Below are 18,285 nucleotides of genomic sequence, written 5' to 3' on the forward strand. Positions count from 1 at the left end.
CTATCAGGCTTCATTATCTTCGGTCATGTGTTAGCACTGACTTTTTGTATTCTGCTTACTTGAGCCTGCCTTTTTCTTTTCCCCTCTCTACCTTGCTTTCTCACGTCCACGTTTTGCAGCTGGTAGGCTTCTGCCAGCTCTGAGGGCTTGTCAGTAAGAGTGAGTCAGATGGCTTAGATCTCCACTTCCCGTCCCCCGCAAGGCTGGATGCAAAGCGTATCTGGCAGTCCCAGCTCTGGTGTTTGGGAGCAGGGAATGGACAAAGCAGTTCTTGGCAACTGGGCATAAGGAGTATTGTGTTTTGCTGACTTCTCGTGTTTTGCTGACTTCTCATGTTTTGCTTTTACAGACTATGAAGAAACAAATTCTTTAATGAAGTTAGGGATGTCTAATCAGGGTCCAAATCAGTGAGAAGTGGAAATATTGGTGAGAAGTGGTAGTACTGTTGTTTGGGAATATTGATGTTCTAACACAAGGACTTTGGGAAGGAATTGGGTGCATGTAGATGGTGGGACCCTCACCCTGAGGCTGTAAGCTGCTCAAGGAGCTCCTTCTTTTTCTGCACAGTTAGTTGAATCACTGATCTTGGGTCTGGAATTATTCTGTTTTGTTGTGTAAAGTTAATTATTTTATACTACTAGAGTAGCATGTGAAACTACATGAAAGACTTGCAGTGAACTTTTTCCTCAGGAAAGCATATGGGGTGTTTGGGGTTTTCTTTTCTTCCCTTGCAAGAAACGTTATGCAAGTCATTGTCTCCATGGTCTGCTTTTCCAGTAACAGAAGGAGTTTTCCTTAGTATTCGAGTGGCTTTTGGTCATACACCTTTACAGTTTAGTCTGCTGTACAACCTGAAATAAAATTTATCTGTTGTAAGAATAATATGAATATATGCACTCTGGGAAATGTCTAAATCTAAAGCAATCTGGGAGAAGTATACCAATCCCCCCACCCCAATTTTTTATATCGGAATAAATAGGAACTTCCTTGCTTTAAAAGAATCTTGACACATTCTCATCCAAATGTGTTTGAGATGTGCTGATTTAATCTGTTTTGATGTTGAGAAAGATTCTGAGCTCTGATGCTTTCTCTCTCCAATTAGAGAGAGAAAGGAGTTGGAGAACTACATTTTTCTAATACCAAATCCATTATTCTAGTATACAGTCCAGTCTTGAAAAGTCTTATGAAATGGAAACAACTGTTGTCATGAAAGAGAATTTTTGTCTTTGGTATTTCTTTCAGCCCTCTTTTCAAGCTCCCTATTGATTTTGGTAAAAGAAAGAGGTGGGTGAAGCAGGTTGGCATGAACACAGCACAGAGGGAAACTTTTAACAGAGCTGGAGGTGCAATAATGACAGATTTCCAGTTTATCAGATGGTAGTACAAGTGCTACAGAAAAACAGATGTGGTTTAAGTTCGGGGCTGGGCATGTTTGTGAGTATGAGAGAGGGAGCAAGCTGACAGTGGTGATGAGGCAGGCACTGCTGGGTTGCACTGCCCAGCTGCTGTGCAGATCCCTCTGCTGCTCTCCAAAAGGTTTGGTGGTTACTTTTGTCAGTCTTGTGCAGTCTAGAAAATTGCATCATGTTAACCTTGGAGCACGTGCAGTCCATGTGCATTAGAAGAGACATTTTGAGGGTAAACTGTGCTATCCTTTGTTTCCTACCAAAGAAGTGCTCAGCAGAGATGGCAAAAATGTCCTAACTGTGCTGTTCCCATTGATCTCCCAGTACAATACAAGGATGTCCTCGTCCTTCCTCCCGGTGACGTTGCCTCAGCTCAGCATGTCAGCTCTTGCTTTCAGCTGAAGGGTGGCTTAGTGGTATGCAGGAGAGCCTGAAGTAAGCAAAGCAGCGCATAGAAACCCTATGTCCTTTAGTTTGCTTTCCATAAACAGGATAACTGGAACTCAGGTGTCATGAACTTTTGTTGCAGGGAACCCTTTATTTGCAGGACGAGGTTGTGAGACAAGACACACACCAATATGGTTAACAGTCAAGCTCCGAAGTTTATTAGAAAAACAAGTCCTTATATATTCTTGTACATTCTAAAAATAACAGCAAATCCGTGCGTTGCTCTAGCGCATGCTCATTTCAAAAACTAGTTCCTCTCAGCATTTTCAATAAGGACTACTAACTGCGTGCAGCCGGAAGATAAGTTTCTGCTTTGTTACTTTAAGGAATCCCTTCTTACCTGTTTCTTCCCTCACAAGCACAAATTCTTTTGCTTTTGGCCATCGTTAATCTAGATGCCGTTAGTCTTCTAACACAAATGTAATTAATTTAGACGTCATTTATCTTCTAACCCAAATGCTGATGATACTTTTACATTGTCAGTGACGCAGAAGGTTCACAACCCAGCATATGCACCCACAATTCCCCCTTTTCTTTTTATTAAGGCCTCCATACTATTTACCACACAAGACAGACAACATCTTGTTAAAACAGGAAGACAGCATGTCAATAATCCCAGTATGCATATTGTCTTGCAGTCACTAACAATGCCTAAATATAGATTGAGAGTGATCAGAAAGATTCATACAGCACATACCCTCAAATTCTTCACGTCCATGTCCTTGCGCCAGTAACAAAAATCTATAGTCGCTTTATTCTGCAAAACAGCATGCCTTACACTACCTACATGTTAAGTTAAATTGTTTTACACTCCAAGAGGCTATTTTGTTCAAGGTGGATAGAGCTTTTACAACTCCTACTCCTGGGGCTAAGAGAGATGCAGTGACACACTTCAATAAATTAATCACCAATGCTTTGTCTTTTTCTTTCCTCTTTTACTCCATGTTTTTGTTTTGTTTTGTTTTGTTTTTCTAATTTTGGCATTCTTCATATGTATTTCCTTTTCCTTAAGATGGAGGAAGAGAAGTTAATGTTGCATATTTGTCACTGGATGTTGGCTTTTCTTCCCCACCTCCAACACACGTGCTCTGTCTCCAGTTGTCAACTGTGGTTTAATTGCAGGTTAACAACATGTAGCTCCAGAGAGTATCTCAGATGTAGAATGGAGAGTCAAATGTGACATGAGAATTGAGGAAAGACCCATTTATATGCTCAACAACAGCCTTTTCCTGTGGGTTATTTTCAGCATTGGCTTAGGAAATCTGTTGGTGAAGCTCTGTGATACTCTTGTTTGCATAGTGGTATTTTAACTGCAGCAAGGTCTAATGTAATTGTATATGTAAAACTGGAAGTTATTTTGGGCATAAAATAAATGTTGAAAGGAAGCAATCAAAGTATTAAGTTTTTATTTAAACGCCAGCAGTGATATTAATGTGCCTCATTTACTCAATGTTTATATTTGATCCAGTTAAAGATGTTTTAACAAATAGACTTACAAAACTATGCAACTATGTTGTTTCAATATTTTAGACAGAATTTAGGTTAAGGAATGCCGGTTTTATTTTAAATGCTACAATCCAAGAAGTTTCTTTTAAAAACAGTAAGTTTACACAAGTTTTAATTTTTCCTTAAAACATCTTTGTGCTTACGAGAAACTGCTCCACTCGAGCAGAAGTGGACTAAAAAGTATCTAAGATGTATGTAAATAAATGAGGTTTTATCAAAACTGCCATTTTGATAGCTACAACCTGAGGCTTATGGCTCAGTGATCTCAACTACAGAGTTCAGTTTTGGTTTGTTGGGTTTTTGGGTTGTCCCCGTCCCCCCCCCTGTGTCGTCGTCCCTGTGTCCGTGTCGTGTCGTGTGTCCCGTCCCCCCCCCCCGGTGTTCCTGGGGTCAGATGTTCTGTACTGATTTTGAGATGAGCTGAAAAGTTTAGGCAAAAAGTGTCTAAATCCCATTCTTTTTCTAATCAGTGCTAAAGATCAGAGGAAGAGAGAGCACAAGTCCAATCTTGCAAGCCGCTCAGTTATTCTTTACAGCTAGTCTGTGTTGGCCTCAACCAAACTATTTCATTGTCTGTTTTCCAGCAGACTACCCAGGAACCTGCATCAGCTCCCATGCATGCAGACAGTCATGTGTTTAAGAATTATAAAATATTTTAAAACTAAGTCAGTACCTTTTGAGTACTCTGCTACATTAGCTCTCTTTTGTCATCCTCTAGGTATCTGACAAGTAAAAAAATGGACTGGAATAAGTTGTGCATTATTTTTAAATTGAATGAGCAACTTTTTGAAGAGAGGTATTACAACCCTGATTTCAGGGACAAAGTCACCCAATAATCATAAAAATAATGATAAATTAATACAGAAGGTATTTTGGGACCTTGCATTAGTTCTGCTTTTAGTGAAGCAGAAATAGTTATACATTGGGATGTCACGGTAGGTCTGGCAAGGTAAAATCAATTTTGTTTGAAAGAGGAGGTTTTGTTCTCATTTGGTCTAAGTTTTCCCTTTCCTATTTGATGTATTCAGTTTGAGATTTTGTCACATTTTTATTACAGTTTTCTAGAAATCTGTTCAGTGTGTGTTGGAGTTGTGTTACGGTTTTTCTTTTTTTGTGTGTGTGACTGGAAAGTAGTGTTCTTTTTCTTTTGATCATGCTATCCTCTCCCAATAAACATTTTCCTACTAGGGTCTGTTTTGTGAATTGAGAGAAGTTAGAATAGCAGGTCCTGATTATAAATGAGTGCTGTATTTTGGTGGTTCTGCTTTATATTGTTTCTCACTTCCATGCCAGGAGTTTTTTCCAAAACTCTTGGCCATGAGCACTGCAGGTCTCCCTATGAAACAAGAATTAATGATAAGGGAAGGCAAAAAGCTGTAAATTCTGCAAAGACTTCCCTCTTTGCCTACCCTGGGAGGCAGGTAATCCCTTACAGTTTTAGGTGGTGAAGGGAAGAACTGATGCAGTGAATCTTTCTCCTGTACAAGTCTCACGGCAAGAGTTTAAATCCCTGGGTTTTGCTGCAGTTTCCCTTTCCAGTACCAATGCTCAAGACTGTTCCCTTGTGTCCTCTTGGATTATATTCTGTGACATTGGCATATGTCCTTTTGGCACTTTTTCTGGGGCCACCCAGCAGAGGCAGGGCAGTGCGACCATCTCTCCTGCCTGTCACGACGGCAGCAGTGCCATGCTGCTTGGGAGCTGAGCTGGCCCACTGGGAGCACTGGTTTTCTTGAAGACTTTTAAAACCGAGGCCTCTTCTTTTTTTTGAATGCGGCTTTTCCATGGTGAGTGTGGAAACATCTGAAGTATGTCTGTGTGTTTATGTTGAACTTTCCAAGGAACTGAGGAATTGTCAACAAACGGTCTTGCTGTAGATTGCTCCTGTGAGCATGGGAGGCTGCCTGCAGGGAGAGGTCCTCGGGTGCCTCTGGCCGTGAGAGCTCGTGTTTTCAAATTGCAGCTAAATATGGAGATAATCTGAGAGCTGTTTGCACCCTTTTTAAACTGCACTTTAAAAATAATGCAACAAAGGATGCGCATGACTCTGTTGATCATAGTGTGCCTGAAGTAGGGTGACTGACAGAATGGATTTCTTAAAAAAAAGTACAAAATTTATTAAGTGTGAAACACATATGACAAATGTCTTGCTTATTTTTTGCTTAGAATGTGCGTCAATTTTTTTTTTCTTCTTGTGGAAGAAAGAAATAAGTACTGTCTTGGCCTGAGGATAAGAAATACTAAAAAACTAAATGCTGCTGACTGTAAACACTAGGGAGAACTTGGTTCCAGCAAGTCAGGTGTTGCAGTTTGCAACATGATCAGCCATGTATTAAAGGAGATGCCAGTGGCATGATCTAACAGGCTAAATTGGTGGCAGCTCTTGGCAGTGTTCGTGATATACTCCTTGCCGAGAAAACCCAGGTGTGAGCTGGGAGCACCAGGGGTGAAGACGGGGACAAAGATGACAATTCCTGGTGTATCTCTTGGCAGGAGCAAACTCCCTGCATTCCCACCTGGCCTCTCTCTGAGCCAGCCCTTTGCCCAGGAGGCAGCAAGCAGCTTTCAAAGTACAAGTGGCTCTGAACCAAAATGCATTTCAAATAGATTGTCTTGAGCTTCTCTTTTGACAGTGTTTATCACTGTCATCAAGGGTCCTGACTTCCTATAAAAAATGCAGATGCTTACGCATGCATACAGTTCATGTGATACTGTTTACAAGAATTCTGTTTCAATTCTTAGAGTATTTAAATTGCAATTTGAAAAAGTAACCTGACATGCACGAAGTGTTTTCAGTTTGAGTTGCTTAGCTGGATGCAGGTTGTTTCTGTTTCCTAGCTGTGATTCTTGAGGATTGTTTATGTTTGTAATTGTATCCTCCCCTAACCAGCCTGGACAGAATTTAGCACAAGTGTTGTAAGCGATACAGATAATCATGGATTCACTGGTCTAGTTTGTTTGCATCTTGTTTTGTGGTGCCTTTTTTTTTTTTTTATAAGGACTCGTGAAGGTCTGTCTCATTCCTCAGCCATGTCACCTATGGAAGGATAGCTTGCAGAAGGAGCTAATGAATCTCACAGGTGCAATCTGTTCAGGTGGTCTTAAAAAATATAAATAAAAGGGAGATCAAGATTAACTGCCTGTCATGGTCCCTAGCATCAGACCAGTAAAAACTCTGGTCTGTTGCCTGTTTTGTTGTTATTAGTCCTAATAATATGAAGAACTCATTAAAATCATTGGGTTGTCACTGCGGAAGAATGAATGGCATAACTTTAATGCTATTGTGTAAAATCCTGTTTGAGAGGACACCTTGCTATCTCACCCTCTTGCTGTGAAAAAGCACCATTTCTGGCAGAGAAGTTGAAGCCCAAGCAGCTTGGCTGCAATAAGGCAACCAGTCCTCAGTGCTGGCAGCCAAGCCAGCACTGCAAGAGCCACAGCAGTATCCTGCCTTCCTCACAATGTCCACTCCGCCTAGAAAGGAGAGACGTGATCTCAGCTTCAGCTCTTCCCATCTGTACGTTTGTCATTAAACCAGAGAGGTGACCGATGCTGTAGGAGTAACTCAGATGTAAGCCACCTGGTCCAGGCTGCCTTTCATCCTCATTTGCTTCTTAATGGTCTGGTATGCCTGAAGGAGAAATGAAAAGCCGGGGGACATGAAGAGGTCGATGAGGGAGGGAATTTTTTAGCTTTAATGGTAGACAGTCACCATTGTTCACAGAATCTGAAGTTTAAATGATGATATGAATACGATGGGTTAGGGTCCAGGTGCATCTGGAGTGATAGGAAGTTAATCGTTATGCTTTCCAGGATGGTTTGCAAAAGGAAGCATGCGGATGTTTTTATCTTCAGTATGGTTGTGGAACTGAGGTATTGCAGCAAAATGTAACTCATCCAAAAAGGGTATTGATGCATTATTAATCTTGCTGATTAGTAATCCTGTCATATATTTTCTTAAAACTTTCACAGGAGCTCACTAGTGATCTTGGTTACTATTCATAGTGTTCTGCCAAGTATGCTTGCTTTCTAGAACTGATTTCCTTTTTTCCAAAACCTTGCAGTAAATAAATATTAAAGACACTGAACTGTCTTAAAGTATTAAAATAAAGCAAAAGGAAATTCACTAAAGCAATTTTTAACCAAGCAATAATTTCAGTTTTGCTTTGGCTTTCCAAGAGCATTTTCTGTTGTCTTGAGCACCCAAATCAGATAACTGCTTCCTAAATTGTTCTGGGATTGTAACTTGATCTCTGTATTTGCAGCCCTTCTTTCTACCTTGAAAGAGAGATTCAAAATTTAGATAGGACCTAACAGAAAAGATGCCATAGAACGTTGGGGGGTTTTTTTAAATTCCTTTTTATCCTTGTGATTTCCCAGAAGCATACAGGTAGGATCCATTGAGGGAATCGGTCAGTGAGTCATGTTGCCTTACCTACAGCTACTACAAGCATAAGGTGCTATGAAAAAATAGAACAGCCTTATCAGCTATTGCCTCCACAGAGAGCCAGTGTGCTTTTAGGTCTTTAAAAAAAAAAAAAAAAAAAAGGCAGCTGAACATGCCTTAATTTTTGAAATTGATTGCAGGGACTGGCAATATTAAAAACTGAAAATAGATGAACAGCAGTAGTTGCCTCTCTGGAAGAGATGCAAGCAGTTGTGAAAGGATTGTGAAATGCTTTAACAATGCAAAAAAGATTAGAGATTAAATATTATAGGAGGGTATGCTTATTGGCTCTCTGATGTTATGGTTGTATTTGTTATTTGAGTAGGAACTTCAGTTTGTGTACTTTGCCTGTATGTTGAAGGCTTTCTTCAAAAATTAACAAAAATACACACAAAAACCATCAATGAAATAATGGAGGAAGAGACAGAAGAAGGGTAAAGAAGCTGGGGCACTCCTACAAAAAGCAGAGTAGAATGGACGCTCCTTTAAAAATAGCAAAAGGATGAGAAAATAATAGAGCAGAGTGTTGTGTGCAAGTTTCTGTTCATTCAGCATTCCTACGTATTTTTGATTACTTACTGGAAGTAGAAGAAAATCTAAAAATAATGAAAATCACAAGGAAACGTGTAAAGCAGCAGCATGGATTAATCTATTTTAACAAATACTTTGGAGCTGTGGAAACTTGCTTTTTAGTAATTATGGAGATGCTAACACTTGAAGTAATTCCAATATACTATAAAATAATGTTAAAGGTGTTCCATGTTAGAGAATCTCTCTGAATCATCTCAATCAAGCTTAAAATACTATTTGCTTTCTAAATGAATTGGGAACTGAGACTGAAATGTTAACTGTGACTTCAGGCTCTAGTGTCCTATGCAGTGTCTAAATCAGCAGTGCATAAAAGTGAAGCCTCAGGTGTATTTGAAGCTTCTAATACCAATAAGCTAGTCTGAACTAATCTTGGTCATCTTTCAAAGACAATAAGTTTTAATGCTGATTAGGATTTATTTTGCTGTAATGGCTCCATGGCAGTTTTGACAGTTTATTTTGCTGTATGTCTTACTAGGACTGGCATGTTTTGTTTCATTAATATTTTACTATCACATTAGGAGAATACAGCGCAATGTATATATTTCATCCCGTAAACTGCTCATTCCAAGGCAAACTAATGATCCGTTCATTTTATATGTCAAATAGAAAAACCCCACATCTATATTTAGATAACTTGCTCACAAGATACAGCAAGATATTCTTACTCAGTGGGCAGCACGTTGAGTTGGCAGTGATGGTGTTTCACATGACTGATAATGCAGAAGTTTCTCTTTAGTGCTGTGGGTAGGACAAAGAATCGTGATGAAGAGGGAACAAGATAGAGATAGTTCACAGTATCCTCAAAATACCTATCAGAAGAGCTGCTTAAAAATAACCATTACTGCATGCTTGTGGTATTTTGGAAAAGGGGAACTGATATGTGGTAGAATAGATTATGTTTATTTAAAGTTTTACTACTCGTTCCAAACTCATTTAAAGGCTACAAGGGATTTCACTTCATCTAGATCTAACTGTTTTAAGATAAATATCTATACACTTACATTATAGATGGCTACAGAGGTACAGAAAAGAGTAATCAGTAAATACAAAACTGCTTTCTGTTTCGACAGAAAAGCCGTATTATTTATGATGAAAAGTTAAGGGGTAAGGTACAAGGAGAGTCACATGTTCTCCAGCACATGGCTGATAAAGGCAGATCAACACAGTGACTTTGTTTACCATCTCCTCTGAAGAAGAGGACACAGCCGCAGAATGCCTGTGGCTACAGTATTGCATCCTGTCCCTGAACTGGTGTCTTGTTTGATTCTGGAAAATGTATGGGTACGAAATGATTTTTGATCGTTAATCATCTAATCATCCACTTAAAAAAACAAAAATCAACAAAACATAGCAGGTGGAAGAACCTGAGGGCTGTGTTAGGCAGTGAGCTGAGAAAATACAGAATAAAGATGTATTGGTGTTACTCTGAAGTGCTTTGACTGGTGGGGCAGATACTGTAGGCAAGATTTGGTAGATGGTTCTCACAGTCTCCTTTACATGAATAGTAGGGGTGTACGCACCACAAAGGCAAGAAAAGGCGTTTACCACTTAAATGTTGTGATTCACAGAGAGAAAAAAAATGTGTACAGCTCTCATTTGTGGATAACTTACTAAACATCCTAAATCATTAGGACTAGGTTTTTTTACTGAAACTTTCTATTAGATAAGCTGATAAACCTTTCATTTAGAAAATTCTTCACCAAATATAAGCCAGCTAATATGATCTTCATCCTTCAGTGGTGACTGGATTATGTTTGTGCAAGCAGAATACAGCCTTACATAGAAATATGCTTGATTCTGACATCCAAAAGGACAGGTTTTTTGAAACTTTTAAGTGTTAGCACAGTTGCCCTGAAAAGTTTAAATGTAAAATGATAGGAAAATATGGGAGTGGGCATCCTGTAGAATACGCTTCAGCTAAAGAACTATAATTTTACAAGTGTGAAAATAATGTTTTCTGTATGGGAAGGAATCTTAGTTAAAGGAAATTGAAGCAGCAATTAAAACAAATATTAAGTATAGGAAAAAAGGCAATAAAAAAGGTGAATTCCAGTATGGTTACAGATAAAGTGCTTAATACCTTTTGCAGTAGGGAAAAAATATCCCAGATCAGATGTATATTCAGTGACAGATGTGGATGATAAAACTGAGTAACATAGTAAAGGGAGGAATAGTAGTAATTTCTGTTGCAGGTTTTGAGTAAAGCAGGGGGATATAGCTACCTCATGTAATGCTACAGATGTAATAAAGATGTTTGTCATCTGTAAAAATAAAAGGATGAGAGGCATCTGCTAAAATAAACATTCTCAGGCCAACAGGTCATTTGACTGTGTATTAGATAGACTAGACAAGGAGTTTTCTGAATTGAAGTTAACAAGTAACTGCAGAAGTCTTATGCTAGTGCAGTTCCAGGGAAAGCTCCAATGAAAAGACACTTTTTTGCCTTCCTGAAGCTCATGGAGGCTCTGTGGGAGCCGTCCCTGGTGTACTCCATGCGCTGTTGACATCAACGCTCATCTCTCTGGTAGCTGCTCTCTTCCCCTGGAGGTTGATAATTTCCAAACTGAAATAAATGGGTGTGTCTCTGCACCCTGGGTGCTGCAGTTTTGGCTCAGGGACTTGTTTGAACTTTGGGTGATGAACTTGCAATCTCCTTCCACCACCCCATTAGATTCTGGGAGACAGTAACTACTTGAGTGTTTCCTGAGTCCTTCCTGTGTTGCCTTAATAGAACCAAGCTATTTCAATCTTTTCTATGTCTTCATGGCTGACTAAGGTCTGTCCACAGGCCAGCTTATCTTGTCTCATCTCTAAATATATTTCTATTTTTAATCAGCGTTTGTGTGTTGCTTTGTTTGGTTGTGGGTTTTGTTTTGTTTCTTTTTTTTAACTGTACCTTGAGCACTGAATAATCAGCACATTGCTGTGGCTGCCAGAGCATCCTCACACAGCTGGTATTCCTTACTTCTGCTTTACACGTTACTGGCAGCCACCTCCCATGAGATGCATGCTGATAGTTACTAGAAACGATCACAGTTGTTGGTAGTGAGTCTGAAGAGCTGCCCTCCATCCCTGCTTTCTTGTGATTCAAAGCTGGGAAAAGAAAAGATCAGTTGTAAGCCTCCCTTACGTAGGGAGGTAGAGGGTAGCTGTATGAAGAAGCCCTGACAGATGCTGGCTGCACAAAATTAGGTGTTGATCAGCACAGTGAGATCTCTGCTGGCTGCAACAGCTTGGGGACAAGGGTTTCTGAATTTGCTTTTTGTTTTGTAGGGTAGCTAATCACTTTTGGCTCGTATCACAATAAGCCTGCTGTGGCATCCCAGCATCTTTTTTTTCTGGCCCTTGAACACAGATTATGTGAATTTAGACCCAGCTTTAGTGTAATTGGCAGTTATCAGATTTTTTTTTTTTTACCAAAACTTAAGGCTCTGTTTCCTCTAGTAGTCTGTTTCCTTCTTTATCTTTCCCTACCCCCTTTTTATTTGCTTCTAGAACTGCATTTCTTAAATCTCTACTGAAGTTGTCAAGGCTAGTTAGAGGAAGAAGGTTGTGTGCCTGTCTCATGCAATTTCTGTATTGCAAATACAGCTGAAGCTAATGAAAAGTGACCTCTGTAATCATTATATGGCAGCAGAAAAACGTTATATTTTATACCTTTGACAGCTACCTGGAAGGTGTCATTCTCTGAGGGATGGGAGTTTTTAATCACAAAAGATTCTGCTTTCTTGTTTTTAAGAATTTTTGGACAGAATGTTTATAATATTTTCATCTCTGATGCAGTTGTTTAGCATATCCATTGAGAAACAACCCTATATATAAACATGTCTCTAAAATTTCAGACAGAAAGCTCCAGTCTGAGTATCATATCTGGAACAAGTCCTGATGCTATGAGATAGAGGAGAGCAAAACAGCTATGATCTTTCTTCATCCTGTGGCAGACAGTACAAATGTTGCACCATACATGCACATAGCAATAAGGGAATAATAGATTTATCACACTTTACTGTCAGGCAAACTCTGATGGTCAAGAATAACATAGATACTCCAAAGGTACTGTGGCTTTTGTTTGTTGTCAGCGAGCATTGTATCAATACCAGCATAGATAAAACATTATGGAGTTATGTTTCCACTGTGGAAAAGCCTATCACTGTCATCATCATCTTCAGACTACCCACTACTGTTCTCAATGTTTCTGATACCAAGTAGACCATTTATAGTGGGGAAAAACAGAAAGCTCATTACAAAAATAAAGTATGGTATGTTTGTCAGCTATACATATTTTAATTTTAGGTCCATAGAAGAACACCATGATCATCCTAACGTGATAATGGGAGATCTTCAGTCAGATGAAGAAGATATCATGAACAGTTCTGATGAAGATGATGACACAAATTCTGATTCCAGTAAAGGGGAGCCTGATCCTCAAGAAGATAAACAGGTATCTCTTTATCTTCTGAAGCTATTTCTCACTCACGCTGTTTCTAAAGTTGTAACCTGTTGGGATATTTTCAAATAAAATGTATTGAACATAACATAACTTTCAACATAACTTTCTATATTTATTTTTGTTATTCTTATTGTTTAGTGTTTATGTTCTAAAATTTCAATTTATGTACGTGAGCCTGATATCAAGGAGTCAAGTGTGGAAATATCCCACTACAGAGTATGTGTTGCCTGCCATATTTTTCTTAGTCTTTCACTGAATCATGGAGCTGTAGACCTTCCTGCCATGCCCCTCTAATAGAGTTACATGCACAGATGTATGTTCAGAGATCTTCAGTTTTGAGACTTGTAAATACCTTTTAAGGAGGCTGTCTACGCCTCACAGATCCTGGAGTGCGTGGTATCTCTTGCACAATGAACATTTAAAATCAACTTTTGATTTGTCAGCTTTGATGAAGCCCAAGGAAAGGGGCCACGTGAATGTAGCTGAGTCTGAGAAGGCCCTTCTGAAAAATCTCTGGGAAGCTGTAGTTTTGCCTGGATGGTCCTATTTTGGGGGTCTTGTCAAGGGCTGTGTCCCAGTAACCATTTCTGTGCAGGCAGCTTTCTTGAGTTTTCAGGTTCTCCATACTAACCTACCAAATCACTGCTTGTCACACAGGGGACAGATGACTGAACCAGTTTTTAATTTTCCTTTTCAATGGCATGAAGCACAAAGGGCGCAACCTGCCTTTCAGCATTTAAGTTCCTTAATTCACTCCTTTGGTGCTGAGGAGAGATTATTGGTGTGCTCATGAGAGACATGTTCTTGTGGGCTTGCAGATCCACCTCTATGGCTCATGGAGGAGTGTAAGTCACACTTGACTGTTGGGTTTGAGGTCTGACCTTCTGCTAGCTTCTGCAAGTGCCACCCGGAATGATTCTCCCTTATTTTAATGTTGTTTCCTCTTCATATGAGGAGCAGGAAGACAGTGCTACTACTCAGTATGAAGTAAAGTTCTGGGAGTCCTATCCCTTTCCTTGGGGATAACCACTTTTGTACTTCTCAGTCGTGGATGCCCTGACACCAAGGTGGTCATAGACCAGTGCCTCTCCTCAGCATCTGTCCTGGCAGCTCTGTTTCCTTTGATGGTAGTTATATTTGCTTCCTTTCCTTAAAAATGAATAATAATTTTTAAAAAGTAATGAGACTTTTTAGTGCTGGAAAAGAAGACTTGATGATGACATATCAGACCTGAATGTCATTTAATCAAATTTTCTAAGAGGAATAAATTGGGGGAGAGAAAGAGTCGAGGGAGAAGCTTGTTCCTGTGAAACTAAGCAGGACTGTACCTGTATAGAAGCTAACTTACCTTGCATGCCTCTAGAAATGCCCTCAACCTTTCACAATGGAGTTTTCCAGGAAAGTATTGCCATTACAAGGCTTCTTGGGCGGTTTTCACATAGTAATTCAGCGCTTGCTGTGAAGCATCTGCTCGTTGGCTTGCTTCAGCCGGTTGTGGCACGTGCAGCCAGCAGCTGGGGATTAATAACCAACTTCCAAACAGGGAGAGCAGCTGCAGAGGAGAATGAAGCAGGCTCTGCATTGGTCATCAGCTGGGCCTGTTCTCTTTTTTTTTCTTGCCACAAGCATCTGGCTGTATTGATGCTTTTTATCCATTAGAGGAGTTATAAGGTTCCTTTCCAGTGCTGTGCCTGAGAGCCCAATTTGTATCCCTTCAGTTCTGCCATTAGAGACTCTCTTACGCCTGGAGTATCTTTGAGCAAATGCAAAGTGGCCTTTTCAGTGCCAGCTGGTATGTGAAAAGTCTTTCAAATGGGGTTGAAAACAGACTGTGATATTTCATTTTGTAATTGTTTAGTGGTAGCATCTTGTTCTCAAAATACTGATTTTCATCTCATTTGCAACTGTCACATCTACAGTGATGGCAGATACCTTGCTCTGCATAATTGAGTTTACTTGTGAATTCAGTCTTGTAGGGAGCATGTCAGCTGTGGTTTCTGAAGAGGCACGGAGGCCTGAGGATGGGTGTTACAATCTCGCTTGAATCCGATTGTCCCTCACTGGGTAGATCTAAGTGGGTTTTGGAAATAAATAGTATTTTACAAGTAAAATCCCAGCTCTGTGTGAAAATGTCTATGTAGTATATAAATAAATAATGTATTTTACATATATGTGCTGCAACACCAAATTATTAAATTTAGAAATTAATTTTAATTTAGTAATTTGGCACTATGTCAATTAAAATCAAGTTAAAAATTAATTTAGATTTATTTTTTATTTTGAATATAATGGTATCATTAAAACTAACCTATGAATATCATCAATTCCGTGGTTTGATTTCCAGCACTTGAGACTTGTTAATAGGTTTGGAGAAGAACGAAAACTCAAGACAAATCTTGTAACATTAGTGCTTATGAACCAAAAGCTCATGCATGCAATGACACCAGTATCTGCTTTTCTAGATAAACTGTTCAATGCCTGTATTATACTGCCACACTCAATACAGCTTCCCCAGGACTTCCATCGCACTTGTGTTGTATATCCAACGATGTTTTAGCACTCCTCATCACGCTTTTTCTTTGCAGCCCATGGAAATGAATTCCTGAATATCTAATAGATGTGATCACATCTGGCAGCAGAGAAGCAAATGGCAAACCATGAGAGCTGTTACAGAGAAAGGTGGTTTATTGAGGAAAATTATACATGGGAGTTATAATGTGTAGGAAATTCATTTGCATCCTGACACCTATCCCCTTAAGCTTTGCTATACCTGTTTCTTCTGTCTGATGTTGAGTAATAGCATTGATTTTTTTAGAAGCCAAATGTGCGTATAAAACCCAGCATATTCTCCATAGTGCTTCATGTAGATGACAAGGCTCACACTTCTACATCTTTGTAGTACAGTTGCTATGTATTCCAGCAGCTCCGTTAGTAGATTGCCAGAAGCAGACTTTTTCTTCAGTGTGATTTTTTTTAATCTTCTTTTTCAGTAAAGAAAATGTGTATTTTTAAAAGATGTTTCTAAAACCCATTTGAATTTACTGCAAATATTACTGTTGCTGTATTAATCAGAAAAAAACCCCAACATAGGAATATTATCTGTACTACTTTTACTAAACAATAATTGTCACTTGCTAGGGCTTCATTCATTATGGGCTTCAGTGCTTCCTATAAAAATTAAATAGAAAGGCTGATAGTGTTACAAACTCTTAGCTAGTATTGTTGTTTCCAGCTACATGCTGAATTGATTTTTCTCACAGATCCTGAAAAGCCAGAAGATTTCAAAGCCAAGAGATTTCAAAGCAGTATAAAAGATTTTTATTAGAAATAACTATTGATTAATTACATTGGATTTAAGGAACTACTAACTGGAAATTATCTTTATGACAATTTTAGTAGGTGCATCGTATAACATATAATTTTATTTGCAGAGTAAGGCAGCTGGAAAGAAAACAAAGGTTTACCATATTGCCAAGGAGATCATGAGCTCAGAGAAAGTGTAAGTGTCAATGATAAACTTAACAGTTACTCAACTTATTTTAACTGGGCAATTAAAATGTAACTATTTGCTTTTTCTTGCTTTTCTGATAGGTTTGTGGATGTGCTAAAGCTCTTACACATTGTAAGTACCCCAAACCCAAGAATTTTCCTCTATGTTTGGGCTTTATTGTAATGAATGTGTCCTTTTTTCTGCTGTGTCTACATATTCAAAATATAAAAATTAATTAAGCAGAACTTTAAAGTTTCAGTTTATAAATAATGGATGAATGTTTTGGTGGTTCCTTCTGCATCTCCTTAATTAATGTATACAATCTTCCATCTGAGTGGGGGTATTGCTTGAATATTGAAAATGAAATATATATCCTTTTATGTTAATCAGTATCATATTTATAAGCCAGCTTGTACCATAGCAACCAAAATAAAATCTTTGGTTAGAATAACTTTTAAAGTAGCAGAGGTTGTTACCAAAATGCTGGAAATAAAAACTTATTGACACCAATGTGATGCAGATAAGCAGACACTTCTTTATTGACGGCCGGACGTGTAGGGGAGTGCTCTCACCAACAGCACGTGCCGGGCACCAGAATCATACACCTTATATAGAACTTACTCATACATATTCATTAAGTATCCATACATAAACATACAATCTCCAAGAAATCATTAACATATTCTCCTCCTATTTCTGATTCTGCACAGTAAAGGTTAGAAATGTCTAGAAATGGGTCTGGGGTTTAATGTGAGTCGGTGATCGCGATCTCCCCCTGCCAGAATTGCCTTTTGCTTAAGGACACAGTTTTCTTGGCAGGTACTTGCAAGCTGTTACAGTTACTTCCCTCAGTTCCCATTAATCCTGGACCTTGACAACTACTTGCATTCTTCTAGTCCTATATATGTATTATAAATCAGTTTACAAACCATCTTGTGTTTTGCTACCTAGGTTCTAACCGTTCGTACTAAACAATTATGACCAATCCCTCCAGCCTTGGTACGGGGCTGTACAGGGAATTTTAGAGTAGCAGTTGGTTGCTAGATTCAAAATACAATAAATGTAAAATGATTTTTACTAAAATATCTCTTAATTCTATACTTACGTTAAAATCAAACACAATTTAATTTCAGTTGATAACAAAATCAGTAACATTGGGAGGCAAGAACAATTTACCTTTAGAAATGGTACATAAAAATACATGTTCTTTAGGTAATTAAGTAATTAGCTCTAATGATGCATCCATCACCAATGGCAGCATTTTTTTTTGAGGTGCAGTTCTTTGATAGATGCTTGCTTTCTGATAACAGTTGTGATTGTAGTAAGTGCAATGTGTTGTCCACAGCAAGGGTTAAGTATTTAATCTATGCTTATGCAGACCAGTCATCTGTTAAGCGTGCTATGTTGAAGGTGATAATAGTAAATTAATGAAGAATTTAGCTTTCTCCAGCTCTGTTTTATGTGTTTTCTGTCAACTTCTAAGTGACGTGTGTCTGTATCATTTTGTCACTCTATTAAGTGTAAGCCTAATGGTTTTTTTTTTCCCTTGGGCAGTAGAAGTGGTTATATTGCAAAGAGATGCATTCTATCTCGGTCTCTTGAGAAGTGTGTTCTGTGAAACTGGGAACAAAGGCTCTTGTAGATGGATGTATAGAGTTCTGTAATATGGAGATCTTTCAGGAAACAAAAAACTTACCACACCACTTGCCGATTCCTCTTTTGCCTTCCGTTTTAGTAATTGATTTTCTTACTCTGTTCAAGCTTGGTTTTTAAAAGCTGGGTCAGACAGTTGTGGCCTATACATAATTTATAGTCATCATGGTTTCTAGTACAGAACTCAAGCTTAACTACTGGTTAAAGGAAGAGAGTTTCCCTGATGAGTATAGACAAGTTTTAACTTGTATTTTTAATCTTCATATTTTTCAGGCACATAACTTAAAGGTGTCTT

General features: G+C 38.7%; 1 protein-coding gene across 3 annotated transcripts in view; it reads left to right on the forward strand.

The window, feature by feature from the left end:
* FGD6 (FYVE, RhoGEF and PH domain containing 6) overlaps positions 1-18,285 on the forward strand; it is a 75,096-nt gene that overhangs the window by 16,867 nt on the left and 39,944 nt on the right. For 2 of the 3 annotated variants that reach the window (XR_012633400.1, XM_074902728.1), the window contains exons 3-5: positions 12,691-12,838; positions 16,279-16,346; positions 16,439-16,469. Coding sequence is in view for 2 of the 3 variants with exons in the window: in XM_074902728.1 (XP_074758829.1) it covers positions 12,691-12,838; positions 16,279-16,346; positions 16,439-16,469 (247 nt within the window). In the remaining variant the exon portion in view is untranslated. Of the gene's footprint in view, positions 1-5,269; positions 5,296-12,690; positions 12,839-16,278; positions 16,347-16,438; positions 16,470-18,285 lie in introns of all 3 variants that reach the window. The other variant, XM_074902729.1, reaches the window with a different exon arrangement.

This window comes from Athene noctua, chromosome 3 (genome assembly GCF_965140245.1).
Source record: "Athene noctua chromosome 3, bAthNoc1.hap1.1, whole genome shotgun sequence".
Classification (NCBI taxonomy): Eukaryota; Metazoa; Chordata; class Aves; order Strigiformes; family Strigidae; genus Athene; species Athene noctua.